Genomic DNA, 24,164 nt, shown 5'->3' on the forward strand with positions numbered 1-24,164 from the left:
GGCAGCCCGGCTCCTGTCCACAGGCTCCTGGCACCGACCCTGCGGCGGTATCGGAGGACAGCGAGATCAACGCATCGAGCTCCTACCTGAGCTGGGCTCGGCGCTGGCGATATCCCAACGAGTGTAACAGCCCTGCATGCAGCCACCCCAGAAGATGGAAGAGAAAAGTAAGCCTTAAAAAAAATGTTTTGAACCGTCATTCAGCAGATTTTGTGAGAAACTTTTATAGTAATCCACAATCTTAGCTTAACCTCTTTTCCCAGACAACCAAATCAAATTTCTGTGCCAGAACGAATGGAAATGTTTTTTCAGTTGTAGCACAGAAAAAGACTAGGTAGCTAATTTATAAGTAAGGTACGTTTTGTGCTCTGTGTGTCATTAGTGGTGATAGTCAGAAATTGGGTATCTTCAATGTGGTTAAAGAATGCTGCCTTACTTTTCCTTAGTGTTATTCCAGTGGAGATGTTTTGCTTTATCTTGCATCTGTTGAGAAACTGAATCTGTTCAGATGGCTGATTAAGCTTTCAATTTTTTAGTTTCAGTTTAGTTTAGTTTCAGTACTGCTGAAAAAAAAAAGAAAAAGAGAGAAATGTGAGCTAATATAATAATACTGAGTGCTGCAATGGGTGGCTATAAACTCTTCAGAAGGGAAAGGCAAGGAAGGAGAGGCGGTGAGGTAGCCCTGTATGTTAGGGAACGTTTTGATTGTCTAGAGCTTAATGATGGTGATGATAGGGTTGGGTATATATGGGTAGGAATCACGGGGAAGGCCAAGAAGGCAGGTATCATGGTGGGAGTCTGTTATAGACCAGCCAGAGAGCTTTGGCTGGAACTCAGGAAAAAAAGGAGAGTTTATGACCTTTGGAAGAGGGGGCAGGCAACTCAGGAGGACTACAGGGATGTTGTGAGGTTATGCAGGGAGAATATTAGAAGGGCCAAAGCCCAGCTAGAACTTAATGTGGCTACTGCTGTAAAAGACAATTAAAAAATGTTTCTATAAATACATTAACAACAAAAGGAGGGCTAAGGAGAACCTCCATCCTTTATTGGCTGGTGGGGGAAACACAGTGAGAAAGGATGAAGAAAAGGCTGAGGTACTTAATGCCTTCTTTGCCTCAGTCTTTAATAGTCAGAGCAGTTGTTCTCGGGGTACCCAGCCCCCTGAGCTGGAAGGCAGGGACAGGGAGCAGAATGAAGCCCCCATAATCCAAGGGGAAATGGTTAGTGACCTGCGACACCACTTAGACACACACAAGTCTGTGGGGCTGGATGGGATCCACCCAAGGGTACTGGGGCAGCTGGTGGAGGTGCTCACCAAGCCACTTTGAATCCTTTATCATGAGTCCTGGCTAACTGTGGAGGTCCCAGTTGACTGGAGGTTAGCAAATGTGCCACCCATCTACAAGAAGGGCTGGAAGGAGGATCCGGGGAACTACAGGCCTGCCAGTCTGACCTTGGTGCTGCGAAGGTTCTGGAGCAGATCATTTTGAGTGCCGTCACACGGCACGTACAAGCTAGGTGATCAGGCCCAGTCAGAAAGGGTTTAGGAAAGACAGGTCCTGCTTGACTAACCTGATCTTCTATGACAAGGTGACCCGCTTAGTGGATGAGGGGAAGGCTGTGGATGTTGTTTACCTGGACTTTAGTAAAGCCTTTGACACAGTCTCCCACAGCATTCTGCTGGAGCAACTGGCTGCTCATGGCTTGCATGGGCATACTCTTCGTTGGGTAAAAAACAGGCTGGATGGCGAGGCCTAAAGAGTTGTGGAGAATGGAGTTAAATCCAGTTGGTGTTTGGTCACAAGTGGTGTTCCCCAGGGCTCAGTATTGGGGCCAGTTCTGTTTAATATCTTTATCGATGATCTGGACTGAGTGCAGCCTCAGTAAGTTTGCAGGCAACACTAAGTTGGGCAGGATTGTTGATCTGCTTGAGGACAGGAAGGCTGTACAGAGGGATCTGGACAGGCTGGATCGATGGGCCAAGGCCAGTTGTATGAGGTTCGATAAGGCCAAGTGCCGAGTCCTGCACTTGGGCCACACAACCCCATGCAACGCTACAGGCTTGGGGAAGAGTGGCTGGAAAGCTGCCTGGCTGAAAAGGACCTGAAGGTGTTGGTGAACAGCCAGCTGAACATGAGCCAGCAGTGTGCCCAGGTGGCCAAGAAGGCCAACAGCATCCTGGCTTGTATCAGGAATGGTGTGGCCAGCAGGAGCAGGGAAATCATCTTCCCTGTGTCCTCAGCACTGGTGAGGCTGCACTTCGACTACTGTGTCCAGTTTTGGGCCCCTCGCTACAAGAAGGACATTGAGGTGCTGGAGCGTGTTCAGAGGCGGGCAACGAAGCTGGTGAAGGGTCTGGAGCACAGGCCTTATGAGGAGCGGCTGAGGGAACTGGGGTTGTTTAGCCTAGAGAAGAGGAGGCTGAGGGGAGGCCTTAGCGCTCTCTACAACTACCTGAGGGGAGCTTGTAGTGAGGTGGGTGTTGGTCTTTTCTCCCAAGTAACAAGCGATAAGACAAGAGGAAATGGCCTCAAGTTGTGCCAGGGGAGGTTTAGATTGGATATTAGGAAAAATTTCTTCATGGAAAGGGTTGTCAGGCACTGGAACAGGCTGCCCAGAGAGGTGGTTGAGTCCCCATCCCTGGGAGGTATTTAAAAGACATGTAGATGTGGTGCTTAGGGACATGGCTTAGTGGTGGACTCGGTAGTGTTAGGTTAACAGTTGGATTTGATGATCTTAAAGGTCTTTTCCAACCTAAATGATTCTCTCATTCTAATAGGAAGTGGGGATTATGTAGGCTCAGCTGAATATACTGAAAGTATGGGTCATCTCATAACAGCTTCATGCTTGAGGGATAATATGAAATGACCCATTTAAAAAAACAAATAATTCCTTATGCAGCTTGTTTCATTTGAGTGTTCTTCAGCTAGGTCTTGACACGACATGGTATGACTGTTTGAAAGTGGGATGACTGTTTCACCACAATGCTTTCTCACACAGTGCTCCCACTGATACTTGCTGTAGTATTTACTTATATACATTTTGAAAAACTAAGTAGTTATAACCATTTTAATTTCTCACCTGATGTCTTTCTTACTACCATTCTGTACCTCTTGCAGTGCTGTGCAACTGCTTTGAAGTGGAGAACCTTACCCGTTCCAGGGAGAAGACGATTGAAGGTAGTATAATTTGGATTTATGGAGGGAAAGGGGAAGGTATTATATATTGGGCACCACTTCTCGTGTGAAAATGATAACCAGAAGACAACAGTTTTGCCTTTTGTGGTCTGTGTGTAAGATGTTAGTCAGCAGCACTGCAGGTCCTTTACAGGAAACATGCACCCAAGTATTTTCTCCCATAGCTGGCATAAGTAGCCCTGGCCTTGGCTGTTTGTTTCATGCTGTAGCGTCATTCCCCTGCACAATGCTGAAAAAAAGAGATATATGGCCACAAGGATCCTATACAGGGAAAAGAAAATCCCTCCAGAGGTAATGGCCTCAGCCAGATTTAGAACTATTGCCACCTGATGCCAGTCCACACCCCAAGTCATCAGCTGGTGAGATTATTTTGAATGCTGACAAGGTAGATGCATTCTGTCTCTGTTCATTCCCTGTCCTCCTGGCTGGGATTGACAATAGCAGCATTAACACTGGAGAGGAGATTAATGATGTTTCATTTTTTTTAAATGAAAATTATGCTATGAACTATGTACGCAATCTTTGCTTCTCTGTGCAAAACCAAGTTTTTGCTGCTGGAGTTTCGGGGCACTCATGAGAATTTAGGAAGCATTTCCAAGGTGAGTGAGTGGTTTGAGCACTCCACATAGCAGTATATGTTTTATTTCCTTTTGGCCTATGCAAGATTTAAACCGATGACCCAGAAATTAGAAACTGTGTTCTGTCACCCATTCTCTGAAGTAATCTATCCACCAGCGATATCCAGACTTAGTAAATGTATTGAAATATCTGAAAACAGGTAAGAAATGAGGACAGCAGTTTTAATCTGCAGTGATCTTGTAGACTCTTGTCCTGCTGGGGGACTTCAACCACCCCGACATTTGCTGGAAAAGCAACACGGCGAGCTGTAGGCAATCCAGGAGATTCCTGGAATGCATAGACGACAACTTCCTAAGCCAGGTAACAGACACACCTACCCGAGGGGACGCGATACTGGATCTGATGGTCACCAATGCAACTGAGCTCATCGGTGATGTCAAGACTGGAGGCAGCTTGGGCTGCAGTGATCACGCGTTAGTGGGGTTCACGCTCCTGAGGGACATGGGAAAAGCGAGGAGTACAGTCAGGACCCTAAATTTTAGGAAAGCAAACTTCCAGCTCTTCAAGGAGTTAGTCAGAAGGACCCGCTGGGAGACAGTCCTCAGGGACAGGGGAACGGAACAGAGTTGGTAGATCTTTAAGGACACCTTCCATAGTGCACAAGAGCTATCAGTCCCCAAGTGTAAAAAATCAGGCAAGGAAGGGAAGAGACCAGCATGGCTGAGTCGAGACCTGCTGGTCAAACTAAAGAGTGAGAGGGAACTGCTCAGGCAGTGGAAGCAGGGGCAGGTGTCCTGGGGGGAATACAGGGACGCTGCCTGGTTGTGTAGGGAGGAGGTCAGGAAGGCCAAGGCGAGGATGGAGCTGAATTTGGCAAGGGACGTAAAGAATAACAAGAAGGGCTTCTACAGGTATATCAACCAGAAAAGGAAGGTTAAAGGAAGCGTACCCCCCCAATGAACAAGAAAGGCGAACTTGTATCAACGGACGGGGAGAAGGCTGAGGTACTCAACAACTTCTTTGCCTCAGTCTTCACCGGCAACCTCTCTCCTCACCCCTCCCGAATTGATGGACCAAAAGATGGGGATCAGGGGGGTAAAGCCCCTCCCACTGTAAGGGAAGATCAGGTTTGAGACCACCTGAAGAACCTCAGTGTACACAAGTCTATGGGACCTGATGAGACGCATCCCAGAGTCCTGAGGGAATTGGCTGATGTAGTTGCCAAGCCACTCTCCACGATACTTGAAAAGTCATGGCAGTCCGGTGAAGTCCCTGCTGACTGGAAAAAGGGGAATGTTGTGCCCGTTTTTAAAAAGGGAAGAAAGGAGGACCCTGGGAACTATCGACCGTCAGCCTCACCTCTGTGCCTGGGAAGATCATGGAACAGATCTTCCTAGAAGATATGCTCAGGCACATGGAGGACAGGGAGGTGATTCGAGACAGCCAGCACGGATTCACCAAGGGCAAGTCCTGCCTGACCGACCTAGTGGCTTTCTATGAAGGAGTTACTGCATCAGTGGACAAGGGAAAAACAATGGATGTCCTCTACTTGGATTTCTGTAAAGCGTTCGACACAGTCCCCCACAACATCCTTCTCTCTAAATTGGAGAGATATGGGTTTAATGGGTGGACTGTTCAATGGATAAGGAATTGGCTGGATGGTCGCATCCAGAGGATCGTGGTCAATGGCTCGATGTCCACATGGAGACCGGTGACAAGTGGGGTCCCTCAGGGGTCCGTACTGGGACCGGTGCTATTTAACATCTTCATCAATGACATAGATAGTGGGATCGAGTGCACCCTCAACAAGTTTGCAGATGACGCCAAGCTGAGTGGTGCGGTTGACACACCAGGAAGATGAGATGTCATCCAGAGGGACCTGGACAAGCTGGAGAGGTGAGCCCATGTAAACCTCATGAGGTTCAACAAGGCCAAGTGCAAGGTCCTGCACCTGGGACAGGGCAACCCCCAGTATCAGTACAGGCTGGGGGATGAAGAGATTGAGAGCAGCCTTGCGGAGAAGGACTTGGGGGTACTGGTGGATGAAAAGCTGGACATGAGCCGGCAATGTGCGCTTGCAGCCCAGAAAGCCAACCATATCCTGGGCTGCATCAAAAGAAGCGTGGCCAGCAGGTCGAGGGAGGTGATTCTGCCCCTCTGCTCTGGTGAGACCTCACCTGGAGTACTGCGTCCAGCTCTTGGAGCCCTCAGCACAAGAAGGACATGGACCTGCTGGAGCGGGTCCAGAAGAGGGCCACGAAAATGATCTGAGGGCTGGAGCACCTCTCCTATCAGGCCAGGCTGAGAGAGTTGGGATTGTTCAGCCTAGAGAAGAGAAGGCTGTGAGGAGACCTTATTGCGACCTTCCAATACTTAAAGGGAGCCTACAGGAAAGATGGGGAGAATCTTTTTAAGAAGGCCTGTTGTGACAGCACAAGGAATAAGGGATTTAAACTAAAGAAGAATAGATTTAGACTAGACATTAGAAAGAAGTTTTTTACAATGAGGGTGGTCAAGCACTGGAACAGGTTGCCCAGAGAGGTAGTGGAGGCCCCATCCCTGGCAACATTGAAGGTCAGGTTGGACGGGGCTCTGAGCAACCTGATCTGGTTAAAGCTGTCCCTGCTCACTGCTCACTGCAGGGGGGTTGGGCTAGATGACCTCTAAAGGTCCCTTCCAACCCAAAGCATTCTGTGATTCTATGATGGAACATCCTACTAGAATTTCTGAATGTGTATTTTTAAACACAGATATTAAATATACTTATTTCTTGGTATTTTAAATTTGTGATAGTCATGCACAGCAAAAGGGTGGAAATGGCCCAGGGCAGATGTTGTCTCTTGGAGCAGTAGCCTAGGTTTCCAAGAAGTGTTGTGGGCATTTTTGTAACAGGACTTTGACCTTTCCACATTTTTTTAAAAGTTCTGTGAATATAAAAGCTCATGAAATGATGTTGAGAGTTAGTGTCAAATCAGTTGTTTTATAAGATAAAGTAGTTCCAGCATTGCCTGTTGATATTAAATATTATACTCTTAGCTGCTGGTGACATAAGCAGCTAGTGGTGTGGTGACAAAAGATTGTTACTTTCTTCACTGCTGTCATGACACTTTTGAGAGTAACCATAGACTCTGTACTGCCATAGCATTACTTAGTTTCTGGTATCTTGGGCAACAGAAGTCATTCTCTGCTAAGGAAAAAATTAAGGAAATGCTTTTTTACTAGCCTTACAAGAAGGCAGTATTTAATGACTGCTGGGGAGGTGTTGCTATAGCACGTTTGCCAGCCAGGATTTACTGTCTGAAAGCAGAATGTAAACCTAGTATGGTGACAGTGGGCTCTACCTTTAGAGATGGAGTAGGAAAACAGATTTACTTATTCTTTTGTGCTTGACCATTGAAGAAGAGAAACATTAACTATGAAAAAGAGTATATTCTCTTTTCTGGCATCGTCTGTTGACAACACTGAACCATATTCCCCTTTCAGAATCCTTTCCAAAGACGCACTGCTAATGTTTTAACAAGAGCTTTCATGAATGGGCTTAGTACCTCAAAGGTACATACACTTGGAAGAGAAGAGTTTCTGAACCAGTAGCTTAAAAAACATTACTTTAAACAAAATGTTCTTTATAAATATTTCTAGTGGAGGAAGGAGGCACGATATAAGGAGTGTATTAATTATTGCAGCTGATATCACTTGGTGAACTAAAGTTATCAAACTGCTTTTACCTGAAAATGTTTTGAACATTTTTTCCCTAGAAGACAAAGCAAAAATATTGATGGGACAGGATAGTCAGCTTGTGTAGCTAAGGGAGGTTACCGCTATAAAAAAATTTCCAAATGTCTTTTGTTTAATAATATGTTCAGTTCAGTCAGTTGAAAATATTCTCCTGTGTCACTTTTTTTATGAGTTTCAGTGGTAATTAATTTATCTTGGGACTCATTTGCTAGTGTTTGGAGAAGGGCTTCCGCAGCATCCTTTGTAGACATGCTAGAAAAGTTACTTTACATCATGGACCATCAGAAGCCACTCCAGTTCGTCACTTGACTTCTGTTTCACTTTCATGATTACGTTTAGGAATAGACTTCTGAAGGTTAAAGCCTGCAAAAGAAGACAGCTGTCCTGGCTGGTTTTTCAGAAGTGCGTCCCAATGAAATGAGGGGGAACCTTTGAAAAGTCCACTAGGAGCCACTCATGTTTTTAGACTTCTTGGGAACTGTACAGACTTGTAAATGGAAATTTGCATTTCAGGTGATTTGAAGACGTTTTGGACACAGTTGGGAGGTAGAAGAGTGGATGTCATATTTGAGCAGGTGCAAAAGGTGCTGTTGTTGCTAAAGCAAAAGATCAAGAATGGAACTGCCACAAACCAAGGTTTGAAATCCTTGTAACGGTTAAGCTGGACTGCAGGGGAGCTGTGGCCTGCTTTGTGTAGGGCTGTGTGATATCTGCCACAATTCAGATACCTCTGAATTTAAATTACTTAGTAGTCAGCGTTTTTAAGCGCTTTTAAAAATGTATCTTCTTTTTAAGAAAAGACTAATCATTTCAGGTGCCTTTTGCCATTTTCTCATTTTGCCTGTCTACTTTTTCAAACAATGTGTGGCTCTTAAGCACATGGAACTGACATGTTTATTCTTGAGAAGTAATGAAATATTTGCAGTGCCTTATGGGTTTTTTTTATCGTCAGAAGTTTTAGCTTTTCAAGCTGATCTCAGAGAACTGAATGGTTTTGGGGTAGGATTATAATCATTTAAGTATTATTTCATGTCAGAGACACCATTATAACTAGAAACAGTAGAAGAATGTGACAGCAATGCATTTAAGATTGTTCCTCATTTTCATGGGAATAAGTTTCCTGTATCTACATCAAAATCAGAAGTCTGATAAGCCTGGAGAAGTACACAAGTTTCTTTTTACTGATTTTTTAATTCAGAAAAATTACTTTTTTTTATTAAGTCACCCATGTAAATGTAATCTATGGATCTTATTGCTTTTTTGTGCAAGAAAATTTATAGTAGTGTAAGATGCTTTTAAACTTGTATAGCCACACACTCTGCATTGTACTGCTTGCTCTAAATTGGTAGCGCAATTTTTTGTGTACTTGAGCTCCCATATCTTGATTTTATATGACAAAAGTATTACAGCAGTGCAGAGGTAAAAGTTGAACTTGAATCCCCAGATGACACAATGAATCTGTGACACAGTTAAATTTGAATTTTTCTATGCTTTATTCTGTAAAGATTTCAAACTAAAATATTAACATGGATTTTGCTGACATTTGTCTGTCACCTTGTAATATTTATTGCATGGGATAAGAGGCTGAGACAGAACTGGTCTCTCCTCTGTGTTCTTACTATCTGAAAGCCATTTCCACCAATTCAGGAGTAGTATTAGTTTGGCCTGCCAAGATCCAGCCCTTCTTAGTCAGAAGATGACTAGTCTGATGACAAAGTAAAGAGAGAAACTTAAACTAAATTATGTTTATGTATATTACTGCCACTGGAAGCTACTGGTTTGTATGTGTTTGGAAACATTCCAGCAGCTTTCCAAAAGCTGGAGGATGTTCAGTGCTGATTCACAACTACTAACGTGAGCTGTAATTTTATTGTAATTCATAAATGTGTCTGTTAAGGACTGTGGTGCAAAAGGTTTCTAATAGTACAAGTCTTGCAATGCTCTAGATTAGCATACTGAGGAAACGAGGGTCTCTAGAGGACTTACACTTTGTTTTCCCTTTTAGTAGTCCCGATTATCATTGTCCTTGTTATCATTACTTAAATTACACTTCATACCTGTTTTGTTTTGTTTTTTGCATAGAATGCTGGCAGGCTTGGGCACTGGTGAATGAAGCTAATCTGGGTGATCTCTTAACCTTGACAAAAGGTATGTGCATCTTGATTGTATTTATTTGGTATGTGTATTTAATTTATCATGTTTTACTCACCAGGAGTTTATTTCCCTTCGTTGAAATCAGTAAAATAGATCTGAGAAGCCTGTCAGCATTAAAAGGGAAAAAAAACGTAATTATTAGTGTCCTCAGGTACTGGACTGTGGACTCTTACCTGGGTTTGTACTTTTGTGGTTTGTGTGTATGTGTATATGTCTTGTAGCAAGTGAAAAGAGTTTGAACTAGTAAGCCCTGATGAATCACAGCTGGCTGCAAGCAGAGTCATCTTGTGCATGGCTCCACTAGCTGTAATACCCTGGCATCCTTTTACCTCAAATAATGAAGAGAAATCTGTATGTGTGTCTCATATGTGTGTTGTCTTGATGCACTTTGAAAGCTACATGGAAGATTTTAATGTGCAAATCACCTCATGGTCTGTGAAAAAGGGCATTTCTGCCTCAAGTTCATCAATGCACACCTATGTTTTTCCCCTTTGGGGAAAGGGAAGGGGAGGGAGGGAGGGAGAGGAGGAGCAGGAGAGAAAGTGTGAGAGTGTGTGTTGTGTGTCAGCTAGTCACTCACTTGCACACCTATGTGCACACACATGACTTTTGTATAAGTTATAAAAAGCAGCTTGTTTTTTTAGTAAGGTACTTGCTAGCCTGCTCTTTGTCAGCTGTAGTTCATAGCAATGCATTGTTTTTAATGTATTATGGCAATTATCTGTTTAGTAACTAAAGTGAGTTCGATTATAAATTGAAATGTGGATTGCTGAAGTTTTTGCTTGCATTCAAATTTTTTCAGTAAGTGATGTGTTTGGCGGAGATGGCACACAGGAAACCAAACCCAAGTCGCAGCAGCATCTTACAGATGAGAACACTGCAAACTCTGTAGAAGGTTCTCACAGGTCAGTGTGTGTAATAGTTTATTCCAGTTTCTTATTTGATATATTCTTTAATGCATTTGAGAGAGATTTTAATCTCTCTCTTGTATTTCTGAATTCAAAGTTTTAAACCCAGTTTTGAATCCTGACAGTTTTCAGAGTGAAAATATTTTTAACTTGACCTACATGCAAAACTTGAGGTTTTGAGTAGACTTGTCTAATTTACCACGTGAGAACACTGCAGAACAAAACAGGGCATTTGGTTGTAAATAAAGATCCATGAGCATTACCAGGGTTATCAGGGTTAGGACTTAACAATTTTTGAGTTCTCAGGCTTTCACAGACTGTGCAGATTGTTAGGCATATGACTTAGTCTCTCTGTATTTAGCCTCAGGTACTAATTTGGAAGATGGGGATAAACATATCATTCCTTCCTTTTTTTTTTAAATGTCCTTTCTGTGTTTTTTCTGTGTTTTAGTATGTAAGTTCTTTCTGGGAAGAAGCTGTTGCTTTTTTTTTTTTTTTTGAGTGCCACTGCATACGTCTTCATATGATGTTAGGACAGTAACACAATGCAAACAGTGATTCAGTGAAACCCTTGAACTTCTAGCAATTGGCTGTTTCTTTCCCGTGCTAATAATACTGAACCACTAAAAAACTGAGCATTTTACTGGTTGTCTAAGATGCTGCTCTTTTTTCTTTTCCCTTTTTTTTTTTTTTTCTTCTTTTTCAATTCCAAATAGCAAAAAGGAGGAGATGTCAAAAACGGGTTCGGGGAGGAAAGAAGCATCTAGTAAAATTCAAGGTTTACCTTTAAACCTGCAGTATCAGAAGCACAAGTGCTCTAGTGCATGTCTTGCCAACAGAGGAGCGGGCTCCTACAAGGGTGAAAATCCTCTTAAGATACCAATCCTGTTTCACTTTCAAAGACGCCATGCAAAAGCAGACTGCCTTTCGAAATCACTGGATGTGAATTATAAAGCTCCTTGTGGCCGAAGTCTGAGAAGCTTCCAAGATGTGCAAAATTATCTGTTTGAAACAGAGTGCAATTTCTTATTTGTTGACCACTTCTCCTTCAACACATACGTGCTGTTGGGCAGGAACACTGTAAATCCTGAACCCCTCGTGTTTGATTTTGATATTAGCAATGGAGCTGAGTCTGTTCCCGTTTCTTTCTGTAATGATGTTGACCGTGCAAGATTACCTTATTTCAAATATCGGAGGGCATCGTGGCCGCGTGGATATTATCTCAACAATTTCTCCAGCATATTTGTTGACTCATGTGACTGTACAGATGGCTGCATTGATAGGTAGGTAGAAAAATCTAATCCCAGACGAGTGACACGTGATGCCTCAATAGTAGGGTGGTGGTGTAATTGTGAAGGCGCGCAGTACTGAACAGTGCCAAATAACAAAGGTCCAACACTGCTGGAATATCTGTGGTAGTTGTCTTGTGTCATGCTCTGTGTTGACTGACACCACTGTGTCTTTGTCTTCTCCAGAACTTGGGTGCTCCTACCCGTCCAGCCTCTGTTGTAGGGAGGAAGCGATCAACAGGTGGATTATTGTGTTCCTTTCCCTTTCTTCCCAAATTGGCAGTGCTTCTCCTCCAAGTGGAGCTGGCAAGCAGATCTCTTGGTTTTGGGAAAAGAGTGGGGAGGGGAGACTCTTGCACCAGCAGAGGAAGGCTCGCTTTCCTGGCAGGCAGGGAAGGATCCTGCATGACAACTGCTGCAGCTCCTGCTGTGGGATGGTATCCTGGAGATGGGGTAGGGCAGCCTGGAGAGATCAGATCATTTGGGGCTTAGAAGGTTACTGAGGGCAGAGGAAGAAACATCCCTGTTGACAGCCTCTACATACCATCCTTCCTCTTATCTAAACAGAAACTATGAAACTTTGTGGTCACAGAACACATTTATGTTCTGAGCAGTTCAAATAGTGTTGCTCATTGCTGTCTTTTTCTAAAGCCCAGTAACTCTGGGCTATGTATTATTCTGTGGGAACCCACCACAGTTCACGTCTGCAAGCTTGGTGATAATTTTGTCTGCTTTCTTTTCTGCTGAAGACTGTTTGTCTTTGACCTGATATCTGCCTGTAGGTGTTACTTGGTATTGTAATCCATTCTGTATTATTGATAGCTAGGGCAGTTGCATGTGCTGGTGTGCAGTATAATTGCCCATGACCCAACAAAAGCTTGAAATCACAGCCTGGTATAATGAAGCTTCAGTAATTAAAGTTACTTAGTTTCAGCTGAGCAGTGGGGAACAGCAAGCACATAGCATGCTGCTTCTTTGCACTGAACTCCCCCAAGAGTTGAGATGCTTCTGATGTGTGGTTTTGGGGTTCAGGATTTGGTCTGTTGCGTTTGCACAAACGCTGTGGGTCTTTGGAGTTATCATGACATAAGATGGTGGTGTGGTTTAACCCGGCAGGCAGCTAAACACCACACAACCATGCGCTCACTCTCCCCGTCTCCAGTGAGATGGGGGAGAGAATCGGGGCGGGGGGCGGGGGGGGGGAAGTAAAATTCATGGGTTGAGATAAAGACAGTTTAATAGGACAGAAAAGAAAGGGAAAATAATAATAATATACAAAACAAGTGATGCACAATGCAATTGCTCACCACCCACTGACAGATACTCAGCCAGTTCCCAAGCAGCGATCACAGCCTCCTGGCCAACTCCCTCCAGTTTATATACTGAGCATGATGTCATAGGGTATGGAATAACCCTTTGGTCAGTTTGGATCAACTGTCTTGGCTGTGCCCCCTCCCAGTTTCTTGTGCACCTGGCAGAGCATGGGAAGCTGAAAAGTCCTTGACTAGAGTAAGCACTACTCAGTAACCACTAAAACATCAGTGTGTTATCAATGTTATTCTCAAACTAAATCCAAAACACAGCACTATGTCAGCTACTAGGAAGAAAATTAACTCTATCCCAGCTGAAACCAGGACAGATGGTGAAGACCAGCATTATAGCTTGAGTTCTCCAATCCGCAGTGTGAAATTCTTCACTTCCTGGGGGCTAGGGTGGGAGAAAGGTAACGAAGTAGTGGCTAACAGGCCAGGATGCTGTGCCAGAACAGGTGGTTTTCATGCATTCATTCAATCCATTTGACAGTGTCCTGTTTATAATAAATTTCTGTGGTACTTCAGCTGTTTGCATGTGCCTTTTACAGAGCTTGGCAGAAGAAGGGGGTTGGGGTGGAAAGAACATGATTATTGTAAAGCATGCATAACCAGACAAGAGGCAAAGAGAAGGGTAGGGTGCCTGAAATGACCTTGTGGAGTAAAAGGCGGGGCGGGGGGGAAATACAGGCATACATAAAAGTGTGTGTAGTCAAGTACATTTTAAAATATCTAGATTTATGTTTGATTTATGCTGTCCCAAATACATTCTGAGATGTTTTACTGTTACCTTCTAGGTCAAAATGTGCATGCCTACAGCTAACTGCAAGAGGCTGTAGTAAAATTTCTCTGTCTCCAAGGAGTAAAACATCCCATGGATACAGTTACAAAAGACTGGAGGGACCTGTTCCTAGTGGGTAAGAAAGACAGAACTGTTATTTTATTTTTATGCTCTTATTTTACTCTTGTAGTGTAAGTGCTACAGGACTAGAATAACTGTAGTTTCTGGATTACTGAAACCCTCCATTTTTGTCACAATTTTACTGACAGATCAGGATGATGAAAAATAATTAGTTTGACTCAAGTAGTAGGAGAGGGAAAAACACTTCTGTACGGCAGATATTACAATTTTCACAGCTTACTTCAAGGTCCAAGAAGAGTGTGAAGGCTAACAGTATTAGCTGGTCCAGGAGCTCAGGCTATATCTGGTCCATGTGCTGGTACATTCAGGTGTGCTCGGGAGAGAAGGGAGAGGGAAAGGAAACTTGCCACAGGGGCCTTCAAGGAGGTCTATCACAAGACCGTTGCAGTGTATAGTCTATCACAAGACCGTTGCAGTGTATATCAGCCAAAGAAGTGGGAGGCAGTAGCCACCCTTGTTTTTTGCCCTGTATCTTGTCCATCCATTTGCTCTGTAGGACTAGAGTCCTAAGGAAATATCAGCCAGCTGCTGTTGCCAGACCTGGTTATATGTGACTCTTCCAAGAGTCTCCAAAGCTGTCCCAGTGCTGCAAGTGTTTGCCCTTTCTCTTATTCAGCTCCTGTGGATTAATATGTGGCCTGGGGAAGGTGGCAGTAACCTCAGGTGTTCAGGAGAGGAACTGTGCAAGGTAGCTTTCTGCAGTAGCCAAGGGCTGAACCCACAGGCTTAAGGAACCCCTTTCAGTCCTTTGTCACTGTGTAATGTGTAGTTTATGGTTGGCATGCAGAATAAAAGCTGTCAGTGAACCCAGAAACAAATACAAAAAAAAAGCACAATTGTGAAAACTTGTATTTTCCTTTCCCAAATAATGTTCTTGTATTTTTTTAATGTAAGTTAGAAATATTTTGTTAAATCCTAAAACTCATGACAGCTGCAGTGAGGTCCGGGCAGACAGGTTGTCTTTGCTAAAGTGTGTTCCAGCATAGAATGAGGTGCTTCATAGGGATTTCTGCTTCTGTGTGATTTACTGCTATAAAATAAAAAAGGTAGCATTTATTTTTCTTGTCTGCTTATAGCAAAATGTGGCTGACAGGCTCTTAAAATTGATGAATCAGCAATCTAGAAAGTCATGAGCTTCAGAGCACTGCTGCACAATCAGTTTTAGCCAGTCTTTATCTTTTCAGTCAACTGCCTTATTAATGCTCAGGAGAGAAATTAATAATAGCAAATATTAGCATTTTCTTTTGGTAATGCATTCTTTTATATTGTGTTTTGTTCTGCTTCCTCTTGACAGAATTTATGAGTGTAGTGTGTTGTGCAGGTGTGACAAGATGATGTGTCAGAACAGAGTTGTACAGCATGGCATTCAAGTCAGGTTGCAAGTGTTCAACACGGAGAGGAAAGGCTGGGGTGTCCGCTGCCTAGATGATATCGACAAGGGGACATTTGTTTGTACTTACTCAGGTAACAGAATGTGACCTGTGGAAGATATATAGCATCACTCCCTCTCCTGTGACCTGTGCCCTGGAATTTTTTTGAGAACCAAACAGGGAAATACAGGGTTGGAAGAGAAGTGAGTCAATATAATCTTAACTTGCAAGATGATCAAATGGACAGGAGAACCTTGAAGAGCTCTGCAATGCAATGGTGCCAGACAAACAATCAAAACATGCTGGAGCAAAGCCTATCTCAGACTGTTGATTTTTCCCTCACAGGTCTGTGCATCCTGTGCCAGGGCTAGTTTTCCTTCAGTATAAATGCACTTATATTTTGCTTTCCCAAATAATGTTCTTGTATTTTTTTAATGTAAGTTTGAGCTGCGATAGTGAGTGTGACCCGTCTTAGCAAACACAAAATTTTTAAAAAAACCCTTTTCTTTTTCTTCCAGGCAGATTAATGAGCAGAGCTGAAGTTCAAATATTGGGAGATGCTGGTCAAGAGCTGAAAGAGAAGAGTGCTGTGAAAGACAGAGGCCATGGCTTTTTTTCCAAAAAAAGAAAACTTGACACTGATTGGTCAGACTCTGTGATTAAAATAGTGCAGACTGGCAAAAATGGCATTCTTGAGAAGCAGGAGTCTTTGTCTCAGACTGTGGATAATGAAAATAAATCAACCCTGTAAGTTTACTAAAGCAAACTTAAGCATAACAAAGCTAATATTCCGCTATTCTAGGAAGTCATTTGTAAAACTTAGAGTAGAACTGAATGTCCTCAGGTAAGTGTGTTTTGGTTTTTTTTTTTTTTTTTTTCCCCTCTCAACTTTTTTCTTAATTCCTGATTATTTCTTCTAGTGGGACAGAGTTTTTCTTCTATATTAATTTTACTTACTGTGTGTACCACCTGGCATTTCCTAGAAAGCTAGTTCATCTCCTGGGTGTACTCGCTCTGTTCAAGGCATTAATCATTATGCTAATTTGAAAGAATTAATAGAAGATGCTTGAGATAAATTATTTAAAGATATTTGATGACACTGAAGGGTTTGATAACAAATTAGCCACTAACTGTCCTGTCCTTTGCTCCCAGTCTCTAAACCTCTTCATCTTTGTAACATAACCTTTCCTGGTAGGAGTCTTAACATTTCCCTCTGGGAGTCTGACACCACCTTGCTTTTGCAGTGAATTATGCAAAAGTTCTGGTCCTGTTTTTGTTTTACAGTCAGGGTCTCATAGCCTATCAGGATTCCTAAAATAAAATTACTGCAAAATAACCATGTGGCTCTGTCAATAGCATGATGTAGTCTTTTCAGAAGGAAGTCAGGAGCTTGTTTTCTTAAACTTCCTTCCTTGCTCTGCCACACTACTTTGTAAACACTTTCTTTGTACCACTCATAAATGATTGCAAATTCTTACTCATTTCATAGTAGAAGATTATTGTGGATCTTTGAGAAGCACCATGAAATTGCAAATGGAAACGTTTTAAAATACCTGCCAGTATATTCTCACTTGCATTTCAGTATCTTGGAAACCTAATGAATTATTAATTTTGTAAATTACATAATTATCAGCAGTCAGCTAGATTTTACTTCTACTAATTGGTGTTACTAAAAATTGCAGGAAAGCACAGTTTTAAAGTTGTGTTTACTGCACTGCTACCTTAAATTTCATAAATTTCCTTTCCTGAGAATAAAAATGTGGGCTGTGAAAACACAAAACAAAACCAAAAAAAACCCAAACAAACCAAAACCCAAAACAAACACCAAAACACAAACCCCACAAAACAAACAAACAAAAAAAACCCCAACGAACCCCCCCCAAAAAAACCAACCAAACAAAAAAAAAAAGACTTTGTTATTCTGCCTCTTAAGAAATTACAATCCAGCTGATCTGAGAAACCTTTGAGAAGACATCAGTGTGCTAAGCTTGACATGTTATTCACTCAGATTGCCTTTAAAAGGACAAACAGTGTAATCATGTAATAATGTCACGAGTTCTTGTGGCTACTGCACCTTTTGAATTTACAAAGGGGTTTAAGTCTTAAGAAAACCTCAAAGAGTAGCATTTGTTGCAATTATCAGTAGCGCAAAGAAGTAACGTGGTTTTTGTGGCAAGAAAACACATATAGATGTTTTAGGTTGACAGTTTTCTTGAATAAAAGCTCTTACTTATTGCTAGACATTATACAGATATTAAGATTAGTTTTGAGACTGGTGGTTTTTACAGCACTCTGACCGTAATCCAAACAAATTTGATTTTAGATGTTTTAAATGTATGCGCCAGATACTGCTTCCCATCCTTCCTCAACCTTATCCTGATGTGAAGGAGTGAGGTTCTTTTGTGGGAGAGTATTTTCTGTATCTGCCATATATTGACTGTCTCCCCCTCTATCTCTCTATCCTTTGTCCCCTCAACATCTTTGCTTTCCTATTTGAAACCTGCACTGTCAAAACTGTTGAAAGTGGTAGCAGGAAAAAGGCAAAACTCTGTCTGTAGGTGCTCTATTTTGACATGATCTGATATAATAGTAGTAAAACAACAGAGAATTTGGTTCTTGGTGGGAGAACTGGGAAAGGATGTAAAAGCAACTGCTGATCTCTCAAAAAAAAAAAAAAAAAGTATGAACATCTGGTTTTTTACAAATACTGTTGAGAACCTAACCTAGGTCCTCAATTCTTAAAGGCAAAATAGTCACAGAACTTGAGGCGAGGCCAGACTGCAGGCTCTGGTGTTGTCTGTTCTTTATGAACTAGAGAAACTTAGAGAAATGTGTGTTGTGAGAGTTACTTATGGGTCCTTTTGTCTTTTATAATTTCCTTTTGACATTTCTGTACAGGGTTCATCCAAGGAATTTAAGTATTGCAACTGCAAGAAGGTCTGGAGCTAGAACAGTTGTTTTTCATAATCACCAGCTAAAAATGGTAATAATAAGTGGCTTTAATAGATTCATTTTTCACTGTGCTGAATATGTATGTTAATTTTGACCTTTTAATCTTATACATTTAAATCATTCTAATGATCTTTCTTCATGAGATTGTGTCACACTGTGAGCTAAGCTGGCGTGCTGGAAGCTATACCCCATCCCTTCTCCATTATCAGTCCTTCAACATGTTCCCTGAGACCAGCACTAATTACTCTCACAGCCTTCCCTTCTCCACCCTTCACTTACACTCCAGCCTTGAGAGTTTTAAGAAATCATTCTCCCCCTCCACCCCGTGTTGTAACTAACTGCAGAGTTAGGGGGTCAGAGTGATAATATTTTTGTGATGTGTCCCCAAAGAATGACATAGGAGGGAGAGAAGAAAATCTCAGGAGCTGGACGCAGATTTCTCATGCAGTGGCGCAGTTGCGAGAATTTGATCTGACCTGGGTGTGAAGTGTTGCCTGCAAATACGTGCAAAGGAGGGAAACTGGAGGATAAACTTACTCTGTAGGTTTCTTCACTGCACTTAAGAAATGCACGTGGGATTTTCATGATAACACTTAGCAGTGTTGCCCGTTCTGGAGCTCCCATAACTAATCACCTTTTTGTGGTGGGAGAGGAGAAATCTTGCCAGTTCTGTTCATTTTATTGAAACTGTGTAAAAAACATGTTTGTGCTTTGGTTTAGCAACTTACACAAACATGTTTAAATTCTGGTGAAATTGTTGGGACTTAAGCACTTACTTAAATATTTTGTTGAGTGGGGAGCTCCTGGCAGGTTATTCTGAAGGAAATTTGAAATTAAGATAAATGTTGCATTGCAGTAAATGTATGGACTTTTGAAACTCAGCCATAGCCATGCATTACAGTAGGTCTGAAACTTCAACCCTAGAGTCCTAAAACCCACTTGTTACCCTGTGTTGACCCAGAGTTGCATACAGCAACAATACATCACAGCCTTTTCATTATCTTTTATTCTGTTTAAAGGAAATTGATACAGTGGTGCACACTGCCAGCTCAGATGAAGATCATAGTTCTCAGATTCATCAGTCAAGCAAAACAAAACTAACCAGTGGAACAAAGAAACAAAAAGAAAGTAGGTTTGCAGAGCTATATATACTGCACTCTTAGTATACCTGTGCTCCATCAGGTGACAGACTTAAAATGTAGAAAGTGGTCTTCAGCTGCAGGCAGGCCTATACTTGGAGTAGAATGATGTTGTCCGCATCTTGCTTAGGCTGTCTTAAGAGAGCTCAGTGGTACAGAAATTATTGTTGCCTTGCATATTACAGTGCATTAACTGGTACAGGGCAGTCTTTTGCCTGCAAAGTTTACCTTGGGACATGTTGAACAGTCCTGACATCAGCTTCTTAAATACAGTGCAATTGTGGGAAAGTCAGTCTTGCAAATCTTATTGTGTCACACCCAATAGATGTTCCAGTCAACAGAAATTGAACAGGATATAATGTGGGGTGGGGGGGCCTCAAGCTGAAGAGGCAGTGTGAAACTGATGCTGATTGCACGTGCATCTCGTTTCTGTCTTAATTACAGTTTGTGATTCTCTCAGGAATTAAGGTGGAGAATGATGATAAAATGCTATGTGAAAGAAGTCAATTTGGAGTGGGATTTGAGAAGAAAGGAGAGACTAGATCACTCACAGGAGACTTGAGCACGTGCTTTAGGCACCGCAGCAGGAAACAGTCATTTGCGGGAGGACTGATGAGAAGAATGGAAAGAGTAGTGGTGTTACAGACTTGTAAATAGCAAGGAAGCTGTGTACATTTTGGAGAACAAAGAAGGGTGGGTGGATAAGAGTTCAGGGCCAAACAAGGGAAAGGCTTTGGCTTTAAACTGGCGTTGAAAAACAAGTTATGTGTCTATTGACAGAATCCACTCAACAGCAGAAGGAAGAACATCCGATGGAAATTGGACAGACTGTGTCTGCTGATACGGACAGTGCAGAATGCAGAAGAAACAGTCTGTCTCTGCAGCGTGTTAATTGTGGCGAGTCAGGTGTGCTGGATGACACGTGTGTTGTAAGGCTGTCCAAAAATGTACCACTAAAAGCTGACTGCAAAGAGGAAAATCACAGGCAGTCAAAACAAGACGCACTTTGTGAGGAGGCTGATGGTGACAGGACACTTCTGAAGAATGCTAGTGAAGAAAATATTTACATACTGGATGCCACAAAAGAAGGAAATGTGGGTCGTTTTCTTAATGTAAGTAAAAAGTTGCATGTGTTCTCTTAGTTGTCTTAGCTTAAATAAATAAATTATGTATTTGCATAAACTATAAAGTTTTTGCACGTAAACCATATATGCAGTAGGTGCATGACAAGGCAGGCTATGTGGTGCTCCCTGCACTCAGAGGTGACAGAACAGCAGGCTGGGTCACACCAGCTGTTAGTGCCTCCATAAGACGATGCATGCTACATACTAGCTGCAGGTTTTGGCACCACTAGGTTCCTGAGTGAAATATTCCCCAGTAATGAGTGACATCATTCTTCCGAATTTTTGAACAGCCCTTTTTGAAGGTCCAGAGAGCAAATGGCACGTTTTGTCGAACCACAAGCCTTCTCCCAGCTTCGTTTTTTGTTGCCCAACCATTGTAAACTCTAGCTTGTGCTGATTTAGGTTAAGTGTTGTGATATTGTAGGAAATTTCTCTGCCGTACAATCATGGGTTCAGAAAGTGGTCCGTCATACTGTGTACTTATCTGCTAAATAAGTTTCTCAATTTTGGATTGCCAAGAAATAGTAATGAATTGCGAAGTACCTCCAACTAAGATGAATGTTTCATAGACACATCCACGCATACTCTGCGAGTAACTTATTTCTCTTCGTTGGCATGAATATGTGTGTTAGCAAAACCCTTGCATATGTTTAAGCTGCTCTTCATTGCAGAGGTAATATGGCGTTAAGATTCGTAGTGCATCTTGCTGAAACCTTTCTTCTGTATCCATGACCATACACGTGTTCATACGTGCACCTGAATGACCTTTCACATCTTGTATCTCTCTGCCAACATACACAATCATTTAATCTATTGCTTGCTCCCTAGCACTGCTCCCCTGGCTGACAGCAAGATACATTTGTCAAATACTGATTATTTGTGGTGCGTCCTGAATCAAAGATGAATTCTCACCATAAGTAATACCTTAAAGAAACATAGTTGCTGGAAAAATAGGTGGCACTGGCATTGAGTAATAGAGATTCTGTGTGGGCTGCAGAAGGGAAGGAGGAAAAAACCTTTACTAGTGACAGATACCTGACACAAAATAGGTTCTTCAGCCAACGACGAGGTGTTTCACTGTTTCTAATTCAAATATTCTGTTCTACAGCACAGCTGCTGCCCAAATCTTTTTGCACAGAGCGTGTTTGTAGAGACTCACAACAGAAGTTTCCCATGGGTGGCATTCTTCACAAACAGGTGAATTATTTGAAGTTTAATGTTGTTCATTGAAGGCACTAGGGGAAAAAGCAGTACTTAGTTATTAGGAAATAATTGTGCTAAGGAGGGGGGGGCAGATGCTTAGATCATGAAACCATAAAACTACCTTCTTATTGGTGACTTCTTATTGTGCACTAAAAAGTGAAGAAATACAGCTGTTGGTTATCACTAATGAGTTTTTCTTCAGTTTTGCACTGAGATGTAAAGTGGGGAAGCTTAATTTTGATGCGTCTATTTCAGTGATAACCTTCTTCAGTGGAAAAACAGGTTTAACTCAGCATGGTCCTTTTAAAAGCCAAGATTCACTGATCCCAGTGTTGTTTCTCAAGGAATGGCCAGCAGATCTGGGTCCCCCAGGGCAGGATTGGACCCTACAGAGTCTTAAGGCTGGGACACTTTGTGTAGCCTGACATGTCCTGGGGAGGTGGCACTAGGATACTCAGAGGTGAAAACTGCCTCTGAAAGCAAAAGATGTGGGTCTTCCCTTAGTGGATGACGGAAAGGGAAGCACAGAGAGCTGGTGCCAGTGAGACACAAGAAGGCAGCAGCTAAACCCAGGAGGGGAAGGATTAATTGTATGAATGAAGCTAGCTGATGCATGTGGTAGCGGGAGTGCGAGATGAGAACTTAAAATAGAGAGGAGAGGTTCGTTCCAGACAAACCGACCCCAGGGAACACTGATCCTCTGTGGAGCCTTGCAACCCTGGTTCATACTGACACGGATGAATGGAATGTGAATTGTGCTGTGAGGAGGGCTTCCAAGAACTGTGAAGACAATGTTTTGAAATATGTCAGAAAAAAGATTTTGTTTTAGCTAGAGTCTTTCTTCAGGTACTCAGTAAAGAAGTGTGTAGTGGGGACTGAGGCCAGTGGAGAGAGGTGATAGTGGTTAGCAGAAGACACTTAGGGAAGAAGATTGTTGAAGGAATGTTTGCCTGGCTGGCCCTCCTGCTTTCTGGCAATCACCCTTTTACAACTTTTCACTAAGAACTGTATCTGGATCATCGAGCTTAATTGTGTATCTTCCATGAACTTGCCCAGTCACCATTTTATTTGTTTTACATTTCTGGCCTCCAGAACATCCTAAGGCAGCAAGTCCCAGGTTGCAATTATGTGCTGTTTAAAAAGTCTTCATTGTTTGTTCTCTGCCTGCTGCCTGGTAATTCACTGGATGTCCCTTACATTGTATCCAGTGAGAAATATCAGAGAATTACTGTCTTCTTTGTAATACTCGTATTTTATTGTATTTTCCCTCAGTTGTCCCTTGGCATCTTAGTCTCATGTATTTAATTTGGCATTCATTTGGGGCAATGAATTTCCTACCTTAGAAATTTCTTCTCTTTCATGTACTGTCAGAGCGGCTGGTTCGTGAGGAGCATGTGTTTAATTCTGAGTCTTAGGCTTTCTGCATATAGATAGTGCCATTGCATTAAAACATAGCTTGGCAGACCAAAGATGATAGTCTTTATCGCCATTGTATCTAGAGATCTGTTCAAACCTCAGTGATGCACTGTACATAGTAAAAATAACAAAACTGTCTGCGTTCTCGTTTAGATGTATTCACTTAGGTGTTTTTTCCTTTTTTTTTTTTTTTTGTTTGATTTTTGTTTCCCAGAATTTGCCTTGAAGTTAGAGCAGGTTGTTTAGACTCCGACCCTATCGCGCTGCTTGATAAAGCCTTTTCTCTTAGATGTGGGTATTTGCACTCTCCATAGCTCTGGTAGGCAAAGCAGCATGCATGTGCCAGAGACTCCTTATATCTTTTTGTTCTCTCCCAACAAGCTGCCTGTGTGATTCTCGCTGCCCCCTACGATTTTGGGGTTTGCATGTGAGTCATTGGTGACAAATTGTAAGCACAGTACTGTTTCACTTAGTTCAAACAAATTGACTGAGTGTTTTATTTCTTAGGCATGTGAAAGCTGGAACCGAACTCACATGGGATTATGGTTATGAAGCTGGAAGCATGCCAGAGACAGAGATTTCCTGTCAGTGTGGAGTTCAGAAGTGCAGGAAAAAAACCTTATAGGCAAAGCTTTCCTACTGTCAACACGTCATGTACCTGGAGATTTATATGCTGGAAGGGACTACTACACAGCAAACAGTACACTTAAGTCTGCGGTGCTAATTACATTCAACTAAAATGCCTTTTACCTGATCGTTTTTTAAATTTACATTTAAATGTTACTTTTGTAGTTTACAGGATTAGAACTATTTGTCATAAGAATGGGTATCAGACTTTTCCTAGATAATTTTTGTGCTCCTAGTCT

General features: G+C 42.2%; 1 protein-coding gene across 3 annotated transcripts; it reads left to right on the forward strand.

The window, feature by feature from the left end:
- Positions 1-24,164, forward strand: SETDB2 (SET domain bifurcated histone lysine methyltransferase 2). 3 transcript variants are annotated; one of them, XM_075705236.1, is made up of 15 exons: positions 1-167; positions 2,780-2,782; positions 3,120-3,179; positions 8,025-8,147; positions 9,594-9,659; positions 10,468-10,570; positions 11,290-11,856; positions 13,970-14,089; positions 15,389-15,558; positions 15,983-16,211; positions 18,363-18,447; positions 19,436-19,544; positions 20,336-20,667; positions 21,788-21,876; positions 23,806-24,164. In XM_075705236.1, exons 1-15 carry the CDS (start codon positions 137-139, stop codon positions 23,921-23,923), a joined length of 2,205 nt encoding a protein of 734 aa, XP_075561351.1. In that variant the 5' UTR covers positions 1-136; the 3' UTR covers positions 23,924-24,164. The 3 variants fall into 3 exon arrangements, with proteins under 3 accessions (XP_075561351.1, XP_075561331.1, XP_075561341.1); XM_075705216.1 differs by lacking the exon at positions 2,780-2,782; XM_075705226.1 differs by lacking the exon at positions 2,780-2,782 and having other exon boundaries at positions 15,416-15,558.

Source organism: Pelecanus crispus, chromosome 1 (genome assembly GCF_030463565.1).
Source record: "Pelecanus crispus isolate bPelCri1 chromosome 1, bPelCri1.pri, whole genome shotgun sequence".
Classification (NCBI taxonomy): domain Eukaryota; kingdom Metazoa; phylum Chordata; class Aves; order Pelecaniformes; family Pelecanidae; genus Pelecanus; species Pelecanus crispus.

Excerpts from the sequence above, each read along its gene's own strand:
- SETDB2 (XM_075705236.1), top strand. The coding sequence starts at position 137 with ATGCAGCCACCCCAGAAGATGGAAGAGAAAA. Across the intron at positions 9,660-10,467 it reads TCTCTTAACCTTGACAAAAG|TAAGTGATGTGTTTGGCGGA; the intron begins GTATGTGCATCT and ends AAATTTTTTCAG. Across the intron at positions 19,545-20,335 it reads AACAAAGAAACAAAAAGAAA|AATCCACTCAACAGCAGAAG; the intron begins GTAGGTTTGCAG and ends GTCTATTGACAG.